Genomic DNA, 21351 nt, shown 5'->3' on the forward strand with positions numbered 1-21351 from the left:
GTGTGTGTGTGTGTGTGTGTGTGTGTCTGTGTGTGTGTGTGCGCGCTCACGTCATAGTCTTGTGCTGCAGCCAGCTCTCATGCTTAAAGTGGAGTTTCTCCAGATACTCCAGCGGGATGTCTTGCTCTTCTTCTCTGCCTCTGAGGTGTAACCGCTCTAAACATTTCTACACACAAACCAAAAAAGAAAATTGACATCGTTGTGGAGTGAAATTTCAAATATTCTGTAATAATCAAAAGTGAAAACATCTCTATTTTGCACAGTGAAATCATTCCATCTGGATGTCATTAGATATAACAATATCATAAAACAAGCTAAGGAGACTAGGGAGTACCTCCGGGGAAGCTCGGAGGTAGATGATGCCGTCCAGCTCGATGTGCTTGCCGAACTGGCTGTGCAGCCAGCCGTGCCAGTCCTGGTAGATCGACCATTCTGTCTCATTCAGGCACTCACTCTCATAGAGGTTGGCTGCAAAGATGTACCTGGAAGATGAGAGGGGAATTAATGGACAAGGAATTTTAACTTACAACATATTCAGGGTTTCTACAAGTTTTCAGTTCTACAGTTTTGTTGTCATTACTTAGAGTTCCTCATGGGGGCAACAGAAACTACCCACTATGGCTTTAAGTCTGGTGCACAAATTTATTTTTATACTTTGATTTGTAGTCGTAAACCTACACTTCCCCATCAGTTTTGTCACCGATACCTGTCACTGTAGATGGACCGCTCGAAGAACTGCACAGGATTCTCAGCCTCTTGGAGCTTCCCGTTGGCTGACCGGATCTGAGCGCGCACCCGGCTGATGCAGGCGTAGCTCTGGAAAGTGTAGGCCCACCTCTCTGGTTTCTCATACATCATCTGCAATACATTCCCTCCACTCCTCTGAGATGTGGTCAGCTCCTGGGACATAAGAGATAGGGTGAATTTCAAACTGTGCATTAAGTGAATACCTCACTATTGACATCAAAACATCTACTGCAATTTTAGCTTAGTGTGCTGCAGTCCAAAAATGTTCATTTTAATTTGCAGTGCTCGCTTGATGTTTACAGACAGTATATCAAGCTCTTGTCTTTGCTGACATCTGCTTTATGTAATTACTTAGGCTGCAACTAAAGATTGTTTTCATTGTTGATTAAGGAAAACGCCAACAAAAAAAACAACTTAAGTACTTCTTGTGACCCGCGTATTCACAACAAGTACAAATAGCATTGCAGATTAAGACTAGACAATTTTCTTGGCAGATATTGATTTTGGATCTGCTATATGGGCGCAGAGATCAATCATATCCGCCTAGGAAATTGTCTAGTCTTAATCTGCATTGCCATTTGTACTCGGCCGCAAGAAGTAATTACGATGTTTTTTTTTGTAGGCTCACTTTTACTCACACCACTCCAACGGTAACATACGATACTATCCACTATGCCAAACTAACTAGCAGCGGCGCTGCCAATGTTGCACTGGGCTAAAACAATGCATGCACTGAGACAAAAAAAAAAAATGCGTTGGCCCACCTATCTACAGCTAGGGGGGGGGGGGGAGACCATGATAAGCCTTATTTCAACAAACAGAGGCGTGTTCCTTTAATCTACTGAATTAATACAGTTTGCCTGATTTTCCTACCTAATATACAGGTTTTTTTTTTCTTATGAATGCAGCAATGATTCAAATTGTATCTTTAGCTTATAAATAATAACATCCAAGACCAACAATTGAGAGCTTTTTTTTTTTTTTTTTTTTTTTTTTAAATGACCCAGTCCATACCAAAGGCTTACATACCAGTATATGATTAACTGAAAAGCCAACTATTAAACACCTCCACAGCTCTGCAAAGGTGTTTGTCTTTTGATCAGCAGAGGGCGCATGATCAAACTACTGTAGCTGCGGTTAGAGCCCTCAACAGTGGTACGTACTGATAACACCCCTGTGTACTATCATTTTACACTCTACTCCACAGTGTGCAGAGCAATTTTTAACTTAATCTTTAACAATTTAAAACTGTAGGGACAAAAGTGTTTATCTTTGTGATGATTTGTGACTTTTTAATTATAGCTTTTAATGTAACAGAAAAAAATAAATACAAAAATGTTGTTCTTCAAACTGGTCAAGCTGAAGTTCTGGAAAACAATTTAAATGTTTTAGGATCAGCCGTGGTTTCTTTGACTGTAAACTGAATACGTACATCTCTGCTTTGGACTGTTGGTCAAAAAAAGACAAAAGAAATACTATGCACACTTGTATTTGTGCTCTGCAATATGGTAATGGGCATTTTTGCCATTTCCTGATATTTTGGGAGACTGAACAATTGAAAATTGAGAAAATAATAGACTGGTTAGTCAATGAAAATAACTGCTAAATACTGACTCAAGTAAATAAACCTGAATAACCTGCTTATTGCCAGACCCACAGTAGAAGTGATGCACGTGTTGTGTATATTTAGGCGCGTTGAACCACTGAAAATGAGCCTAAGGGTGAGGCCTGCAGTTGTGTGGGAGGTTAGAGATGTGATGGCATGTTCATTTGTTTAGAGTGTGACCGTCTGTTCCTCTGGGGGTGTGGTGAAGTGGTACAGTTGGCAGCTGCACTCTAAATACAGATGAACACTCGCCCAGTTATCTTTTTGTGTACAGTCTATGTTGAGTCAGTGGTTGTGAGGATTGCAGGATAGGGCGATAATGAAACTCATCCCTGATTTACAGTGTTGGCTAATATGCACTGCACAAACATTTTGCCTTCAACTGGCAACAATAAGCAGATGTTTAGATGATGTAATAAAGTGTCTGCATATAGGTGTCAGCTGACTGAATCAGAAACATTACTAGCTACATTCCAAAAGGCACGAATGCTGTTCAGTGTATGTCAATACCTCAAAGTCACTGCCCTTTGTTTGCACATTGCACCATCTAGCGACTGGCTCTGGTACCACCTCCCAGTCCCCGCTCTCCTGCTCCAAAAGGCGCACAAACGTAGATTTGCCCGCCGCTGAACACAAGCAGAATTAGGGAATTTAATTTTAAAAATCATGTTGCGTACGACATTTGGCAACACAGTATGTAGACATGTACTGAGTAGGTTCACATATAGATAAATAGAGGCAGTAACTGGTCTGTCAAAATGCGGTAACACTTTAGCCAATGTTAAAATAAATGAGAGTTAGCACTGTCTGAACATATCCCAACTACGTTAGCTAGCTAGCGGTTAAGGTTATTTCATACAGTCTATGAGGTTAAGATAACGTTAGCTTGTTTTGTGAAATAACGTTACCGCTTTTACCACAATGGATGCGCTCACCAATGTTTCCCTCGATTGATATCCGATGTATCCTTTTCTCCATTGAATCGTTCATGGAGACGTTCATTGAATCGGGACACGGCCTCTTTGAAGTTAAAGACATTTTCAGCGAATATAACAATACGTTCTTCCTAATGAATGCGGACGCTGCAGCTGCTGCTCCTTGTCGTTTTTTAAAGGTTTGGCGCCAAGCAAAGTCAGGAAGTGGCGGCTTGGGCAGCTGTCTCGCCCAGGAAGTAAGTCAGCAGCTGCTGCCCCCCCCCCCCACATACATTGTATTTAAAAGTATATTAGCAAGAACGTACCTTAAGTATACTTATTCTGCATAATGGTCTCTGACAGTGTTGTATACTATGTATGTTTTGTATATCAAATCCTAATTTGAAAAAAGCACAATAGTCCTCTCTGAAATGTTGTGGAGTAGAAGTATAAATAAGTGTTAAATAAAAACTGTGCTGAAGTACCTCAAAATCAGTCATTGAGTAAATGTATTGTTACTTTTCACCGCTGCATTTTGGTGTAAAGTCAAGTTCAGTAAAGGATTTTAGTCACATGGTAAACATTCAATTCATTCAAAGAGTCAAGACCACCTTTATTTGCCTTGTAAACCGCAGAACTCAATTCAGTAGCATTGAAAACCTCTACCAAGCCATTATTTACAAACATGTCATCAATTATTACAGTCAAGGAGGAAAAACTGTAGGCAATAATGTTATGGGCATTTCATAAGGATGAGATGCTTTCAGGATGACTAATTTTCTATTACATTTTCAGATATCTGGTGAGCAGTAACATTCATAATAGTTCGCTAAGGAAGTGGAAAAAGATACTCAACAATTAAAACAAACAAGATTTTAATATCCAAATGGGGGAGGGAGAAGCACCCTCTGAAGACTCAATGCATTCTTTAAATCAAAAGCTACCACTCCATGCTCACTAAAAATGATCTTTAAGACAGGTCTAACCCTCAGTATTTACATGTGTGCATTGAAGTATTACACCTCTCACAAATTATATATAAAGATATATAAAATGTTCATCTCACTGTTCTTTAAACCAAACCTAAACAAGAAATATATTTCTATCATACACCAGACTTAAAGCACTATAAAAAGGAAAATTAATATTAAAGTATGAATGAGCCAACTGGTAACCCTTTTTAGTGTTGGATCAATTATTGCATAGTAAACTACACTTGGAGATTAGGAAGGGTACATGCATCTGCTGTTTGAGGCACAGCAACAAACAACTCAGACCATACAAAAGCATAAGAAATCTCACTTGTGCCTTAGAGCCAATTTTAGAGGTTAAGCAATTCAACATTCATTTGGGGAAATATAAGGGAGGAAATAAACTATGATAAGTCACATGATACAGCTTCTCACAAAGCACAGCCTATGCAGAATAAACATTCAGGCAAAAGAGGTCAGGAAAATTGTTCAAAGTGCTTTATGGCTAGTGAGATAACAAGTGATGCAGCATAATCCAATTCAAAATGCTTGTATTTTTTAACAGTGGAGGTTCTCTACTTCTATTTGAGGAAATTTATACACAATTTAAGGTTTCAGATCCCTTGAAGACTTTTCCTAAAAAAATGTTTCTACTTCAAGTTTTTTTTTTTTTTGGGGGGGGGGGGGGGACTAGTATTCGGGAACATTTGACTAGAAAACAATAAATGTTTAGTTCATTTTTAATCCCTGCTAAAATATGACAATATTCTAGCCTCACTTCTATGTCCTTCAACACATTCATTTTATCATAACCTGCACAAAACACTTGGTAAAGAGACTTTCTAACTAAAGGATAAGGTTGGTGAAGAGTATGAGTTTTAAGAGAAAATCATTTTTGAACCAAGTTACCAGTACAAATAGAAAAAGGGGCACAAGAAGAAATTAGGGACCACACAAACTTAAAGGGAGGTGGCGTGGAAAATTGAATGTTGTGTCAATCAAGTCAGTGGTTTATGGCCTTTATCTTCTTACAGCTCTTACTGTTGATACAGGGCAATTATGAGCCATGCTAGGCACTTAGGATTATTTTGTATTGACAGATGTGGGCTCTTACAGATGTGAAAAGGTAGCAGACCACAACCCAGATCCTTCTAAGTCGATTAATGAATAAATAACTAGCTAGTGCGGTGAAATTGGCTTAAAGGCTTGGCTTAAATTCTTCACCAACAAAGCCCTTCCATTATTATATAGCACTTCGCTTAGACACCATTCTTCCCTAGGTAAGTTAGAAATGGGAATCTAAGAGCATGGCCATGCCTCATTTTGCTGTAAATCGAAGTGGAAAAAATGTCTGTGCAGTAAAATACTGACTAATGAACATATATGTCTATATCATCCCAAATGTAAGCCATGACTGAATACTGGGAATCTTTCCATACAGCTCAAACAGTTTTCTCCAATATGTTAGTCTGTGGTTTCTTCAATTAAGTGTGTAATCCCTGATAGCATTAGTCCTGGCGCCTTAAACCTACCAAGACTCTTCCTTCTTCCTGGCCTCATTAAAAACATTTCCCCAAATGGAAATATAGTATATACTGCATACATACAGCCAGGGTGGGGTGGGTATCTGTGCAAAAAACTAGAAGACCAATAAAATAAGGATTACATTGCCGTTTATCTATCCTTGGTTGTCAGTTTTTCAATCAGCTCCTGAAGTGGGACCAGCTCTTTCCTGTCAATGAGGTTGAACTCCTGAGAAAGACAAAGGTAAGGCAGCCAACATAAACAGAATATCTGCTGTATGCATTTTTTTTTTAAATCACTAATATACAGTTCAACTCAAGTGAAAAAAATACATTAAAGTCGATGTTCAAATGTCAGATTCTTTACCTGAACAAAAAAGATGAAGTGTTTGAACGATGTGTTGAGGTGAGCCTCCTCTTGCAACTGCATCACAGAGTCAAAGTGCTGGTGGTAGATATGAGCGTAGACCCTGAACAGGCGCTTCAGAATGGTCTTTGCCACTGACATAAAGTTTCGCTTAAAGGGGACACCTTGGGAACAGAAGGGTAAGAAAGAAAAGCGGTTATTCAGTTTTGTCAGTTTTGTCATTAATACCTGAAGATTCTGAAAACATACAACCTAAGTCTTAGTCTATGTGACCACTGAATGAGTTATCTATGTCTTAGACATAGATAACTCATTCAGTGGTCACGTCATGGAAACACTCACAGGTTAAAGGGTCCTTAAGAAAAACAAAATACCCTAACTGCACATGACTATTTTTTTCCCACCCATTTACCTATTGTTACAAATCTTCAAAAGTCCTAAAAGCTCAGAGCAATGAAGGAAGATGCAGTATGTTCTTTGACAGCCCAATTTAAGGGAAGTGCAAACAATTAGTGCAACACGACGGAAGCACCTTCCGGTAACAACAAGCTCATCTGTAGTTAGGAAATGTTGATGTCACATCAGCACTCTACACCTCAGGTGTACTGTGCAGTTGATACAGTAAACAGCTGGGTGGCCAAAAGCCAGCTTCTTCTTACAGTGTACATAGAGCTACAGTACAACTCCACATCAATTATTCAAAAAGAAGCAGGTGATCGACAGTTCAAGGAGTACTTGATTAAAAGCTTGCACCCAGGGCTGGACATACACATGGCCCACTCATCTAGGTACTTATCTTTGGACAGCAGACGGTACTATTCTGGGAATATTCATCATTTAGAGGTAAGAGGTTAGCATAATCCTGTCAATGCAAAGCAGTTGAGTCTTGTTTTTTTTTTGTGATAGGGGCAAGGCTTTGAGGTCCTCCTGGTACAAAATGGACACCAGTTATTAGATCTACTGATTGTGGAAAAGGAAGCTCCTCACACCTTTACTCACTGGTTCTTTCCACTGAGATGTACTGAGATAGATGAGACATTTATGCTGGCAGCCATCCAACTCTATTAAGGCACCACCCTAGACAGCACAAGCCTCTGCTAGTTGGTTGAGGTTGAGAAATTGTACTCAGTTCTTTTCAATGGCCTTCTACATTGTGAACCAGAGAACATTCTAGTTCACAATGTTCATCTGTAGGGATTTGTGAAATATCTAATTATCGGATATGTAAATAAGGAAACGGACACTATTCATGTGTGCTTTGGTGCAGACAACTCAAGATGATCTCCCCAAAGGAGAAAAGATGGCTTCGACAGAATAAAGGAAGAAAAGGACACAGCACGGCATACCGATCTTTGAGGGGAAAAGTGTCTCGTCATCCAGCTGGTCTTGCACCCAGGTCATGAGGTAATCAATGTACTTGGGAGCAGAGCATTTTATAGGCTTCTTGATATTGGTTCCATCCGCCCAATGGTACTCATACCTACAGGAAATGTAGATGACAAACAGATTGGATTCCATCTAAGTTCACATTCATTTAATTAACAACAAAATGGTATTTCTGCTTTCATTTGCACTGACCCATTTACAAAAGCTTTTTGGCGCCCCCGAAAAGAACGGTGTAAAGTAGTAGTGGTAAAGTAGGAAAACCTAGTTCCTCAAAATTGTACTCAAGTATAGTATTAGTAAATGATCTTAGTCACAAGCCAAAATAACAGGTAAATGTATAGATTTATGTCAAATAAGGTAACAGACTTTAAACCAATCACAATCATCTTTGGCTGTGCTAAGCACCGGAGAAAAGCTGCGGTGCTGCTGCAAGATAGCCTCGGAAGCAACTTGTTTTGGTGGAACGCGTACGTTTAAAAGTTGCTTTACTCGTGCAACAGAAAACTCAGAGATTAACAACAGTCCTTAAAAATCGATCAGTTTAAAATGCCAATACAAAAGGAGGCCCAAGGCAACAGATATCCGTCCTCAAGGAGTCAAATCTGGCGGATTTTGTAGCAGCAACGGTGCAACCCCCTAAGTGGAACGTCAAGGATACAGACAACAGGAGGCCAGATGACTAAGGGGTCTATCTTAGGTGTTTTAAACAATGACGACAACAAGTCTGCTGCATTTTGAATTTAACTTCAATTGTTACATTTGATGCTAATCAAAGTTATTTTGTCCCACTGACAACATCCCTATTCCAAGCTCTGTTGAGCCTTGACAGAACAAGATGAGTGAAGCAGAGCTTGTTGGTTGGTTTTATTAGACTAAAAACAGGTCAACAATGATAAACTTACTTAGGACCAGCAGACATGACTGGACAGCTCTCCTCTGTGCAAAAATCTGTGATGGTGCCATACAGCATATTGATCTGGTTGAAGAAATCCACAGCTGAAAACAAAAAAAGCAAAAGGGAACATATTCAAATCAAGCGTACATGAGAACAAATACCTCGCGTGCCTACATCAAGTCCCCCCACAGCCCTTTACCCACCCCTACTTCACTGCCCCAGTCCAAACTGTAAACCAGTGCACACTCCAGTTATCAGGAACAAATGGTGTTATCAGTCGTCCCCAGGGGCACGGTGCCACCAACTTTGGCTTTCCATTAGTTGGAGAAATCCATTTAAAGGGTTGGCAGCGTTAGTGTTGGTGCTTCATTTGCCTCTCTCACGGGAAAAATACATACTGGACAGCTGATGTGTGATGTCCTGTTTAAGAAGACAAGTTCCTTTTCATGTTTGAGTAGGTTTACTCAGTCTTCAATAAACATTTTTGTCGAAAACGGCTCAATAAAAACTTTAAAAAATGACATATAAACATATTTAACACTGCTGATGTTAGTGGTTATCCAGGTAAGAGATAATGGAATGAACGGATGGTTTTAGTTTAAGTGGTCAAGTGCAGACAGCTCTCACAAGTGTTTATTCTAAAAAGTAGTTGAAGTTAGATTTGATGCTTGCTCATGATGAGTGAGGGAGAGCAAAATTAGAGGTATTCTAGATACAGAAAAATGCACATTTCAAGGCAAAACCCTGCTAATCTTTTTTATTCAAATTTGTATTTTCTGTGCATGTCATCAATGAAACAATTGGTTGTGAGAACGGGAAAAACATAAATAGATCAGGTCTATTGCTTCTGCCATGCAGGGACATTTGCTGCATGTCATAAGCCCCTCTCTTCCTCTATAACTAATGATCACAAGCTAAATGCCATCCAAAAAGAAATCTTAAAAAAAAGAAGTGAACTGCTTCTTGTGTACAGAGATCATGAGGAGAGTCATAAACTTGGTAGAGAGAGGAGTTGTTACAGCAATTTTATTCCAACTTCCCCTTATTGTGCAAGTTAAAAAAGCTTGTGTGGCACTGACTAACATCCATCCATTTCCACTACCCCTTATGACACTTAACAAAGCTAGAAAATGCATGAACTTAATTAGATTCTCTGTTAACAGGGTGTAAAATCACTGGATAAAAGGTATTTTTTTGACATTTTCAACATAGGGTTGCACAATGATATGCAAGTTGTAGACCCTTCATGCTACACACACATAGAATATACAAATATTTAAATTAGAATAAAAATAAAATGAAATAAAACATAGTTACTAATACACATATATCCTGTACGTAGAGAGACTTTGGTCTAGATGGAATAAGGGAAGTGGTAACGTGCAAAAACAGGAACAGAAAGTTCCCTGTCATTTAATTATGGTGATGGTTTCATGTTTTCTACAGAGGGTTCCAAAATTCATCCAAATGTTTAAGGAACCATGCAATACAGTCCCTCCAAATCAACTGCAATTACCTCCAAGAGACTCAAATGACAGTAGAGCAATCAGTCAAATTTAAAGGCGCTGACACACCAACCCGATTATCGGCCGCCGGACAGTCTGGCGAAGTCAGTGACTTAAGCCGATTCAGCAACAGCAAGGCCTATTTCTCACTTAAAATATTTTCAGAAACACATTTCGGTGAACTATTTTTGTAAAATACAAGATTGTATTCCTAATGAGCTGCCATTATGGTCAGCTTTGAAATTCGGGAGAAGCCAGACTCACGAGACGCATTCGTCATTCCGGTTATCTGTTTTTGGTGGGCGACACTACAGATTAGTGCCACCTGCTGTTATGGAGATGTATTATGTCAAACATACCCACATAACATATGCTTAAGTCGGCGTTGTTCCATTGTAAACAGAATGATAAAATCAAAATTCAAATCACTTAACCGTATTTATGTATGTAGGTATAAATACACACACACACACACACACACACACACACACACACACACACACACACACACACACACACAGTAGTAAAATGGCTAAACAACATAACGTGCTAAAACACTCTAAATCTTAAACCTTACAAGCACTGTAACGCAAAATTGAAGTTAACATGGCTCTCACAACAAAGACAATTAAGTCTATTCAACATTCACAGTGGTTTTTCACATGGACTTTAGAGGCAATGCCAAAACTATGTGCAAGGGAATGCCAACCCTGATAGTTCACTCTTAACTGATTCTTGATGTGCACTTATTGCGACTTTAGGAACAAGACTACAGAGAAGCATGCAAATGTAAAGGAGAGTAACATATGTACAAATAAAAGGTGTGTGAAGGTGAAGTCACTCTGCCAGAAACCTGAATCTAAAAAGGGTGTGTCAAGAAGGGGAGGGGGAGGGGGGGAGATTGGTGCTTACTGTTGACGGCGACCCACTCATTTAAGTCTTCACCCTCAGGCAACATGACTGCCATGCGCAGGTTTCCACTTCCCAGTGTAGCTTCTGCATGTTTCAACAGCTCGTACTGATGTGAACCCTCCGGGATATTCTTCTTGGGCTTGAACGTCTTGGATGAACGGTTTCCACTGTGAGTCACATTTCAAAGAAGAAGAGAAAATAGTGTGATCAATAAGGAGGCAGTCAGATACGATGACAAGTCATGAGTTCACAGTGCCCCTAGGTGAGGAAATTTTCTAACAAAAAGGATCTTCTTAAAAGCTAACAAAACGAGTTTATCTTTTCGTAATGTTTGGCACAATCAGGATGGGGGACCACCAGAACAGTACGTCTCTGTGTATAATGAGGTCATTTGGAGAGGTAGTGTATCAATCCCTCTCACTGCCCCCTTAAACAAGAATTTGAGTCATCACAACATGGTAGGTCACACTAAAATAGTTTTCCTTTATTTAGAGCTTTATTATCTAGTAAAACTAATCTATATCAAAGTCAACATACTAGATCATTTTTTATAAAAAAAAAAAATAGCTAATTATATATATTTTAATAGGGCAAGAGAAAATGTGGTCTAGGCCTACTCGGTGTCCTGAGATAACTTAACTGAAATAACTTGTGATTTAACATTCTAAATAAAACTGAATTATGATGGCACTTCAGTGTTAAATAGGTTTTAAATTTAAAATTTAAAATCTTTAAAACTGGGTGTTCTATAAGTAAAAAGTGGTGACCTATTTTGTAAAACGTTTTCTGTTGTTGAGAGTTGGGTTTATAACTGGGCTCTTCTTCCTCTATTAACCTAAAAATGCATCCTCATCCGCCCTTTGATTACTAACGTTAAATATCAAAGACACAAGCTTGTTACTTTTATCGTCAGGAAAATCGTCGACTTTTTGCGTCAGAGATTGATTGGTGAGTTCTGACACACCGGTGCTAGATTAGCCCGTGGCAACAAAGTGTCCACACCAGGAAATATCCAGGCCAGAATGACAACCCCTCTCAGTTAATATTTGCTCTGGGGTCAGTGCAATTTAGCTTTAAGTTTTAAAGCACAACCTAATACCTGTACAAATATTCTACTATCAATGCCAACGCTAATTATCCTAAAAATCTACCAAACGCAATGTGAATCATTCGCAGACGTTCAGAGGTGAGTCCAGCAAGTAGTCTTAGCCCGTATCATGCTATCGCTATTATGTAGCTTTATAACGCTAACACTAATGATATTTCCCGATAAATCCTCGTGGCAATGGAAAATAAGCATTCATGACACAATTATTACTCACAAAAGAAAGCTCATGTTTCCTTGGACGGTAGAAAATCACTCTCTTGGTAAATAGCTAACAAGCAGAGTGAAGGAGGCAGACCAAAGGGATTGCAGTGTTTGTTAAAAACTATGAAGTCTCACACGTCCTCGGCTCTTCTCGGGCTTCCTTATGCTGTCCTTGTGGAATATCCGAAATGACTATTACCGTAGCAGGATTAACAAAAAGTATGTACACGTTCGTATGAAAAAAATATATATATTATTTTGATAGAAAAGCTGGTCCACGGGATGCTGCTCTGTACGCTGAGAGGCAGCAGCGTACTGAATGTAATGCTAACTTCTTCATTGGGCGTCCAAGGCAGACAGCAGTTGTGTCGTGTGCTGCCATCCAGAGGAACAAAATGGTCAACACAAGACTCTTCTTTGGACGCTCCAGGCTGCAGCCTTACGCTCTTGGAGATTTAAAGGCAGCTTGCATCCTTAAAATTGCACTACTGCCATCTTCTGGAGTTGAGTCAATGATCAGACTGAAGAACTGCTGTTTCGTTTCGCTTTACGCATGTCATATGGTTTGAGTTGTTCCTATGATTTAAATCCACTTGTCTATTCAGAGCCTTTTTTCTCCCACATTTTGATGAGACTAAAACATTACATTTAGCTTGTTGAATATATGTAATAAAACAGAGGACAAACGAAATAGAACTTATATAAATAATATAGAATATATTTCTGTAATAATGTTGTAAGAATAACATGTATTGTTGTATATCTACGTATATTTTGACGTATATCTATATATATTTTTTTTTTTAAAGTACATGAACTTTAGAAGGAAATTGTTATGTTTAGAGAACTGATAACAATACTAATTTGTGTAGCAGACTTTTTCTCACAGCTGTTCTGTCTCTGGCATAAAGGGCTTTGATAATGCTCTTATGTCAAAAATCCTTTGTTTAATAGACTGCATATTTATTAATTAATTAAAATTAACGGTCTATGGTTTTTATAAGCCAACCTTATGGAGATCTGTGAACATTTGAGTGATCTGTCTAGCACTAGGACCACTCAGCAGTCTATCGGCATGGCTTTCTTTATAGGCATGGCTCTATGGAAGACCAAGCAGCTCACATAAATGTGACTTCTAACACATGAACAGCACATAGACAACGTTCAAACAATGTGTTAATAACATGTTGTCAGTGTGTTGTTAACATGTTGTTTGTATTCTATTCATACTTTGCATGTGAAGTCACAGCTACTAGCTGGCAGGCATCAGTCTCCTAGCAACAAACCCTAGTAAGAGAATCATCTTGCCAGGACGTTGCCAGTTTTACTTTACAAACGTTGGTGTTTTGAGGTGAAAAAGACATGCCAGATAGCTGTTGTGTGCTTGGATGCACTAACCGTAAACGTAACTAACAGTAGGAGGACTCAGTTAAGTTTCATAGCAGTGAGTTAGAAGATATTATAAATTGCATAATTTTTCTTTTATCAAACATTGAAAACCGGTCCCACAGACCCGAACACCACACTAGGGCTAAGGTGAATGGTCATGCGGTTCCTCTCGCCAGTCCTCAAACATACAAAAGACAACAGCTTTTATCGCAATTTTTTTTTACAAAAGCTTCCGCAAAATTAGTCATTTTGGACCGTAATAATCTCAAAAAGGTAGGCTACATTGTAACGCTGGCTGCATATGCAGACGCAGGCCGCTACGATTGACTGACACACACACACTCATAACACACACAAAAAAATGTCCACGCTGGACATTTTATTAGTCTTTTCTATTTAGGTGAAGACTTCATCACACAACGGAAGAGATTAGCAAACATTAGCGGGTAGCTAGTAAGTAGCAGCTCCTTTGATTATGAAGATATTCCTGTTTTTCACCTCCCATACGACAGTGTTGTTAACCCATCCACTCTTAAAAAAAAAAAAATAGCTAGCCATACTTTTGTAGGCTTTAATTTATAAAAAAATGGCATTGTAATAAAAAACAACAAAATGTGAACATGTACAGTACTATTTTAGATCAAACACCCCTTTTTAAACTCTTTTTGTATTACATTCTAAAGGTTTTTAATTACTCTATGAATTCAAACACATACTAAATTATCAAAAATATAGACTAAACATGTAATGTCAGTAGCACTGTCCCTCAGACAGTTACACATCCAATCCACTTTATTTCTATAACACATTTTACAAACACAAAGTTACCAAAGTGCTGCACAGAAAACTCAAACATACAAAACAATTAATATAAAATATTGTAAAAACAAAATAAGAGCATCGGGTTTAAAAAAAATAAAAAAAGAGATCAAATGAATAAATACTAAAATACATAACAATAAGAGACATCAGAGGACCACACAACTCACATGGAGTTAAAAGCCAAAGAATAAAAAGGTGTCCTTAGACGAGATTTAAAACACTCAACTGTTACACATGTTGTCAACATGCTGTTAACATGTGAACAATTAACATATAATCAACACATTAACAACACATAGACAACACGTTGTTTGAGCATTGTCTATGTAGCTAAGTAACTGATGTCAACGTAATTTTGAACCGCCTGGCTCGCCATAGCCCCAGGTTTTTCAGCGGATGTGCCTGCTGTAACAGGCCCATGTCTGAAACCCCGGACAGACGGTCACATTTCACCAGAAAGTCAGCTCCGCTCGGGAACGTCGGCTAAGACGAGACGGGTAAAAGCATTACTGTATCTGAAATTATTTTATGTGCATAGATAATGTAGCGATAACGTGTTCTCGTCTCTTAGGGGGTAACGTCACGCGTTAGTGAGTCATTTGATAACAAATCCTCTGTGTCAGCCAATGTTATTTCTTTATCCGCAGCGGCAGTAACGTTAGAGCAAGATGGAGTGTGAGTGGAAGCCAGACGAGCAAGGACTTCAACAAATTCTACAGCTGCTGAAAGAGTCTCAGTCGCCAGATACGTCCACACAGAGATCCGTCCAGCAAGTATCCTTTCTTAAGCCAAACATGAATTATAACAACCTTTATGCTTATAACACACGTTTTGTTAGTTGTTGGTGCTTAATAAATGTCAGATAGACTCAACAGGCTAGCGATAGCTAACGTTAACACTAGCCTGGGTGGTTACCGTTATAAGAAAGCAGGTACGCAGGTGGTGGTGCTTTTTTGTCTCCGATAAGCTCAACGTGCTCCTCGCAAAGCAGGCCAAGCCGTGCCGTGCTGAATTACTCATGGCTGGCCATTTATAACATTAGATATCGGCGTTTATTATGCCGGGTTAATATTACGGTTCGCTACTCTACAAGCGTCGCATTAATCTCGTCTCCATAAACACCCTCACTTTACATTATGCTCCAGAAGGAATAAAAGCAGCTTCATGCAACACTCCTGTAACGTTGTATCATCCATTACTTCATCTTCGAACAGCACTGGGTGAGCGTAAAGCTAAACAAGTATTGATTTTACACATGAGTATAATTGTACAGTGAAATGTCAGACATTATTAAAGAAAGGTGTCACCATATATCCAGTTAGTGTCTGCTCTTTAGCATGAATGATATAAGACTATAAACAAAACATCAGTAATGTAATTTCGGGGTGTTACACTAAAATGTAGACACAATGCTTATGTGCAAAGAGCACGCTGTATACGCATGACATTACTGGTTTTGATGCATGCACAAGCATCCAAAAATGTACATTTCCCTTGTGACAGGACAATGAAAGAGAGATGTTAGCTACGATTGATATCTGAATAAAGTAAAACCTCTCCCACAACTACCTTGATTAGCATTTAATGCAACAACCAAAAACCTGGATAATGCTACATTTATTTATGTTTTCAGTGTCACATCTGCTCCATTTTATTAGGATTCATTCACACTCAAACCTAAAAATCACATATTTTACCCGCTACAGCGATATGGCAAAGTAATTATAGCTATGTAACATTTAAAAAGCATTACACATCTACACTGTTGTCAACTGCAAATGTGTTACAGCATTTTCAACAATAACAGAGAAGAATTATTGTCCACTGCTCCATGCTGCTTGCCCTTATGTCTAGCCTGGTTGCCCGTTGATCTTAAATGATTTGCTTATGTAACGCTTTAAATGCACTGCATCATTAACTTGTAGATGAGCCTCTGTTATAGCCTAAATACGGCGTCTTGTCAGGGTACGTAAAATATTTCGCCACATCAACTGACATATTTATGACTCCCCCCTACAAACATACACCCACTTCCCCAACACATACAGACATACACACATCCTTATACTGTTACATTACACCACCGTATGACCACATGAACCTTTGCCCTTTCTACATATCTTTAGATGAAAGAATCTGTTTTTGCCATTACTACCATGTAACACACTGTGATGATGATGTGCTAACAACCTTTTCACATGCCATACATACAGTCAGCACCTTGTCTTCCTCAACCACTTTTCCCAGAGACTTGAGCAGCTGAACCAGTATCCAGACTTTAACAACTATTTGATATTTGTTTTGACAAAGTTAAAATCAGAAGGTAAGTTGTCTGTCTCGTCTGTTTCATTGTGTCATTTTTTCGTATCTGTACTGTGTTCCTCGATCATCTGATGGTACTGGACAGTGTGAACGTCAGACCTGTCATTTTTATGTAACCGCTCAGTGACAGTTCTGTTTGGCCATGACTCTGGTGACCTGATGGCATCTTTGCCACAGATGATGTGGCACTCGGAATATGGGTCACTCTAATTTTAAACCTAATTCCTGGCACCACTCAACTCTTGGCTTGGCTGTCTGCACAGTAGATGACCAAAATGTTAAGTGGTGTTAAGACGTTTTAGGATGCTCTTACTTCAAATGCGACAAGCCACAATTAATTAGAACTGAAGAGAGTCCAGATATTGGTTACCAATTTACAAGGAAAATACATTTAAATACATTGTTGGAATAATAATAAGTATTTCATACTAATAGTTCTTGTTGCCGCAAGACTGCGTTTCTGTTCTGCTGCTTGTTGGTTGGAATGAAGAAAATAAGATCTTGTGATCAACAAAAATGTTTCTCCCCCACCTCCCTTTCAAGATGAACCGACACGGTCCCTAAGTGGGCTGATACTGAAGAACAATGTAAAAGCCCACTATCAGAACTTCCCTAATGGCGTGTCTGATTTCATCAAGAGCGAGTGCCTCCAAAACATCGGAGACTCTTCGCCCCTCATCCGGGCCACCGTGGGTAAGTTACATCCTCTCCCTCTACTGAATGTGATGGCTACAAGAAATGATCACACATCATAACTTGCATGTTTATATCTAGAAAAGGGATTTATCTAGCATTATTTGTCCCCGTGTAGTTCTCTAGTGGTGTAGATTCTTTTTTTAAATCTGCACACAGCACATATTGTCACTTTGGACCTCCAACTGAGTACATCAATTGTGGTAGTCTTGCATAGCCATACCTACATCTCCACAGTGCTGTGTCAGCTGGATGGTCTGGCTACACCAGCTTATCATTCTGGGTTGTGAAAAAAAACACGCTTGCATTTTGTTTGTATTTCCTTGTATTGGTTTTAATCACTAAAAAAGCGGTGTCTGTGCATTCTTAGTAGTTTTGTCAGTTTAATAGTTAATCTTACCCCGTAACAGGTATCCTCATCACCACCATCGCCTCCAAGGGAGAGTTACAAAACTGGCCGGAGCTTCTGCCTAAACTCTGCCTGCTGTTGGATTCCGAGGACTACAACACGTGTGAGGTGAGGATAAAGTGGGGGTTGTAGGTGGGATCTCGCAATTGTGGGATTTCCTACTTATCAGTCGGGGCCTATAGAATGTGGGCGCATCTTTCAGACATTAAACTGTACTAATGATGACAGAAAAGATGTCCCCATATAGACATTAGTACTGGTCTACGGCATGGAAGACTTTAAAAATCTTTAAAAGCAAAGTTACCATCGAACATTGAAAACTCAACAAAATTGAAGACTGAATGCTGCCACATTCATTCTATTTCTCACTCTAAAGGGAACTGTCAGGATTTGTCCACATTTAAATTCCTAAATTTAAACATGTTTTACATGCTACAATCCAGTGGTTCTGGCAAAACTAGTATCTACATGGCAGTATATTTTAGTGATTACGCTCTGCCTTGTTTGGATTTGATGGTAATAATGTAATTGTTGTATTATTGGTCTTCTTCTTTTGTTGTGTGAGTGTGTGCGAGAGATAGACTGAGAGTCTATGCACATTTGGGATCCTGTTTTACTTTATAGCACACTTGTGCTATAAGTAGGCATGTCTGCTCATTTGTTTATTAATTTATCGCGGAAAGGGAAGAGAGCTGGGTCAGCTATAAAGCAGCATCTGGATAGCATCCTGCTGGCTAGATGAGCTAAAGGCATTCTCACAGCTGGAGAGGCAGCCACAACTGCAGATTATTTAACATGGAATCATTCATTTTTTTCTATCCTTAAAACGATAATGACCCCATTTTCTGATTTGACGCACATCATCCCCTAGAATAGCTTTCATAATGTGCATATCAGCTAAAACAACACAGTGTTGTTTTGTTCTTAGAATGCAAGTTTTATTTTTTTCTCTTAAGTCCGCCATTATCCTATGTATTAAACCTCTCACTCCTCTGATTGCTTTGCAGTGTGATACTTATTATCAGTTCTTGATTGCATTAAGTAGAAGTGCTTTTTGTGCTGTGTTCTTGATCATATCAGTGCTTCTACAGTTACTACTTTGAAATGGTGGGTAAATGCTCCATTGCAACGACCACTGAGATTCCAGTACAGTAGCTTGTAGTGGATGCAGGATCTGTGTTAATGTGCCGCACCCATACTCACATAAACTCCCTGGTCGTTAATATGCTGCCAGCTGTATGTGCCTCTGACATCAGCCATTATAGGGAAGGTGATGTATTACCTAGGAAACACGCACATATTAGGCTATGTTTTAAACTGTCTATGTAAAAGCAGCTGTGTCGAAGGGCATTTAAAAATATATTCCGGCAGGATTACTCATCACCACTTACATTCCTGCTGAATGTCCATACATTTGACCGTACTATCTGACAATTAAGGAAGTGGTGTGACAGAAAAATGGCTCTTCTTGTAGCACCACAGCCGGCCTCAATCAGAAGCCGAGATTTAGGTCAGCTATTTACTGCAGAGGATCTTGAAGTATATGTGTGTACGAGGCTTAACACTGAACGGCGACCAAGTGTAGCAACTCCTCATAAGGCTCACTATGATTTTGAAAAGCAGCTTGGAGGCTGGAAAGCTTCTTAACGTCTGAGGGTGAAGATGGTTAAGTTGGTTCTGGATGTCTTCATTATCTTGTAATAACAGGTGCAAAATCTATATTTAAAAGCTGCCAGTGTATTCATTATAAAGTGTGTTGTTCAGCGGGTTTACGTCCAGTATCATCGTGGTAGGGTAGCAAAGGTATTTTGCCCTGCCATTGATCTTTTCGTGCTGTTTCTTTTACAGTAAGTGTTATAAATACTTTAACAGTCTGGGAGAGCCACCAGTGTAGCTATATACTGGGGTTATGGATGCATTGAATGTTTCCTGTAATGTTAACGGCAGTAATGATACTTAAATGGATTTGAACTATTGCAAGATGTGGGGTTTTAGATTTAAAGGGGCAATAGATATCACATATTGCCACACCAGTCAGGTCATTTATGAAGCCTGTTTAATAATGTAGGAATGAGACTTATACTTACTTACACTTTCAATATATGGAGCCCCTATCATATCACTTAAGGTCATATATATATATATATTTTTTTTTTATTTATTTTGGTTTTAACAAGAAGAGCTCTTTCAGATGTGTTTCAGTACATCGCACACCTTGTGGCGTTTGTGTGAGATTGAACATTGCAGTACTTATTCTCAAAGGCTTCTCCTTGATCTACTGTGGCTTATATTGTACCTCATTTGTACTTTGCTTTGGACAAAAGCAAAATGAATACATGTGATGCATTACATTGAGAGTTTACTACACTTTATGCCAATTGTAAATTTTTGAAAGATAGTGAATGTTTTTTTTCCAGATATTTCAGAAAAGTACAAATGTATGTCTGCAGATGTAGATGCCAATGTGCAAAAACCAGAATAAATACTGTCTACTCTACCTTGTAAAAGTACCAGAAACAGCAAATATCGATGGCGTGTCAAGCTAATTTTTTAAGGTGTCGACTGTTGCTGTAGAAATAATCCACACCATTACTGCCACCCGCACTTTGATATCTATTTTGGGAACATGCATGGTGACTGCCAGTGTACGGTTTCAGAGCAGTGTGTACTTGGTAATCGAAGCAACGAGAGGCGTTGGCCCTAGGCCATTTGATCAGTCTGCATGTCCTCTGTGTTGTGTATTAACTGTATACTAGTGCAGTGCCTGTCATCAACCATGAGAACCAGACCGAGAAAGAGACGTTATATTGTATGATTGAGGTTGTGTTCATTTCTGGTGGCTTGACCGTTAATGGTGAAGTAGTATTGTGTAATTGTTATTAGGGTTGTAAGTTAGCAGTAGACTTAATTAACCCTACCCGGCGTGAGTCTGATGAAAACTGCTGTGTCTGCCCGGTTCAACTCTGAGATTTTCTCCCATTGCACAGCGCTGTGAAGGAATAATCTCAGAGATTACGTTATGTTCTACCAGCTCACATTAATTTAAAACAATAGCAAGAAAAGAGTCCCCCCCCACCGCCGTTCTAAAGCATTTTGCATGTTGCGTCTGCGTGTGATGTGCAGGTTACCTTCCCACCAAATACGACCCCAAACACGACACACATAAATACAGATACGTCTTGCTTTATAAGATAGTTAGCCTGCATCACGTTATGTCTGCCTGTTTTAAAACGTCCTTTAAATTTGGGAATTGTCGTTTTGTTTTTTCAAAGTCAAACACACTCCAAAGTAGTGCAACTTTGCACATTTTTGTGGGTCTGAGGTGTATGTCACATTTTAGGGGCCAAAGTCTCGCTGCTTTCTGTCTCTGGTCCTTAGGGTGAGAGTGGGAGGGGTCAGCAGCTAGAGCTGCAAAAGCCAATGTGTGCTTCTTTTAGCAATATATTAAACAATATCTTTTTGCATTTCTGATAAACAACAACGTCAACCTTGGCACCGCAAGACACCTCAGAGTTTCACAGTTTGAAATCCATCGGTTCGAGAGATACGCGCATAACACACACACACACACACACACACAC

General features: G+C 39.2%; 3 protein-coding genes across 7 annotated transcripts in view; 1 reads left to right on the forward strand and 2 right to left on the reverse strand.

The window, feature by feature from the left end:
- Positions 1 to 3529, reverse strand: part of dck (deoxycytidine kinase) — a gene marked incomplete at its 5' end in the record, with an annotated part of 4893 nt that extends 1364 nt beyond the window's left edge. The window contains 5 exons of the mRNA XM_032540335.1: positions 51 to 166; positions 335 to 482; positions 707 to 900; positions 2864 to 2979; positions 3289 to 3529. Of these exons, the coding sequence (XP_032396226.1) occupies positions 51 to 166; positions 335 to 482; positions 707 to 900; positions 2864 to 2979; positions 3289 to 3529 (815 nt within the window). The remainder of the gene's footprint in view (positions 1 to 50; positions 167 to 334; positions 483 to 706; positions 901 to 2863; positions 2980 to 3288) is intronic.
- A 330-nt stretch (positions 3530 to 3859) lies between these two features.
- On the reverse strand, positions 3860 to 12498 carry LOC116704684 (MOB kinase activator 1B). Its single transcript, XM_032540296.1, has 6 exons — positions 12149 to 12498; positions 10827 to 10993; positions 8417 to 8510; positions 7475 to 7608; positions 6129 to 6292; positions 3860 to 5990 (listed from the first exon to the last, which is right to left on the reverse strand). Exons 1-6 carry the CDS (start codon positions 12160 to 12162, stop codon positions 5913 to 5915), a joined length of 651 nt encoding a protein of 216 aa, XP_032396187.1. The 5' UTR covers positions 12163 to 12498; the 3' UTR covers positions 3860 to 5912.
- A 2209-nt stretch (positions 12499 to 14707) lies between these two features.
- The window catches only part of tnpo1 (transportin 1), a 38120-nt gene continuing 31476 nt past the window's right edge, over positions 14708 to 21351 (forward strand). For 4 of the 5 annotated variants that reach the window (XR_004335753.1, XR_004335754.1, XM_032540292.1 and 1 more), the window contains exons 1-5: positions 14708 to 14843; positions 14994 to 15119; positions 16594 to 16669; positions 17212 to 17361; positions 17772 to 17878. Coding sequence is in view for 3 of the 5 variants with exons in the window: in XM_032540292.1 (XP_032396183.1) it covers positions 15015 to 15119; positions 16594 to 16669; positions 17212 to 17361; positions 17772 to 17878 (438 nt within the window). In the remaining 2 variants the exon portion in view is untranslated. The remainder of the gene's footprint in view (positions 14844 to 14993; positions 15120 to 16593; positions 16670 to 17211; positions 17362 to 17771; positions 17879 to 21351) is intronic. The other variant, XM_032540293.1, reaches the window with a different exon arrangement.

The sequence above is a fragment of the Etheostoma spectabile genome, chromosome 16 (genome assembly GCF_008692095.1).
Source record: "Etheostoma spectabile isolate EspeVRDwgs_2016 chromosome 16, UIUC_Espe_1.0, whole genome shotgun sequence".
Lineage (NCBI taxonomy): Eukaryota > Metazoa > Chordata > Actinopteri > Perciformes > Percidae > Etheostoma > Etheostoma spectabile.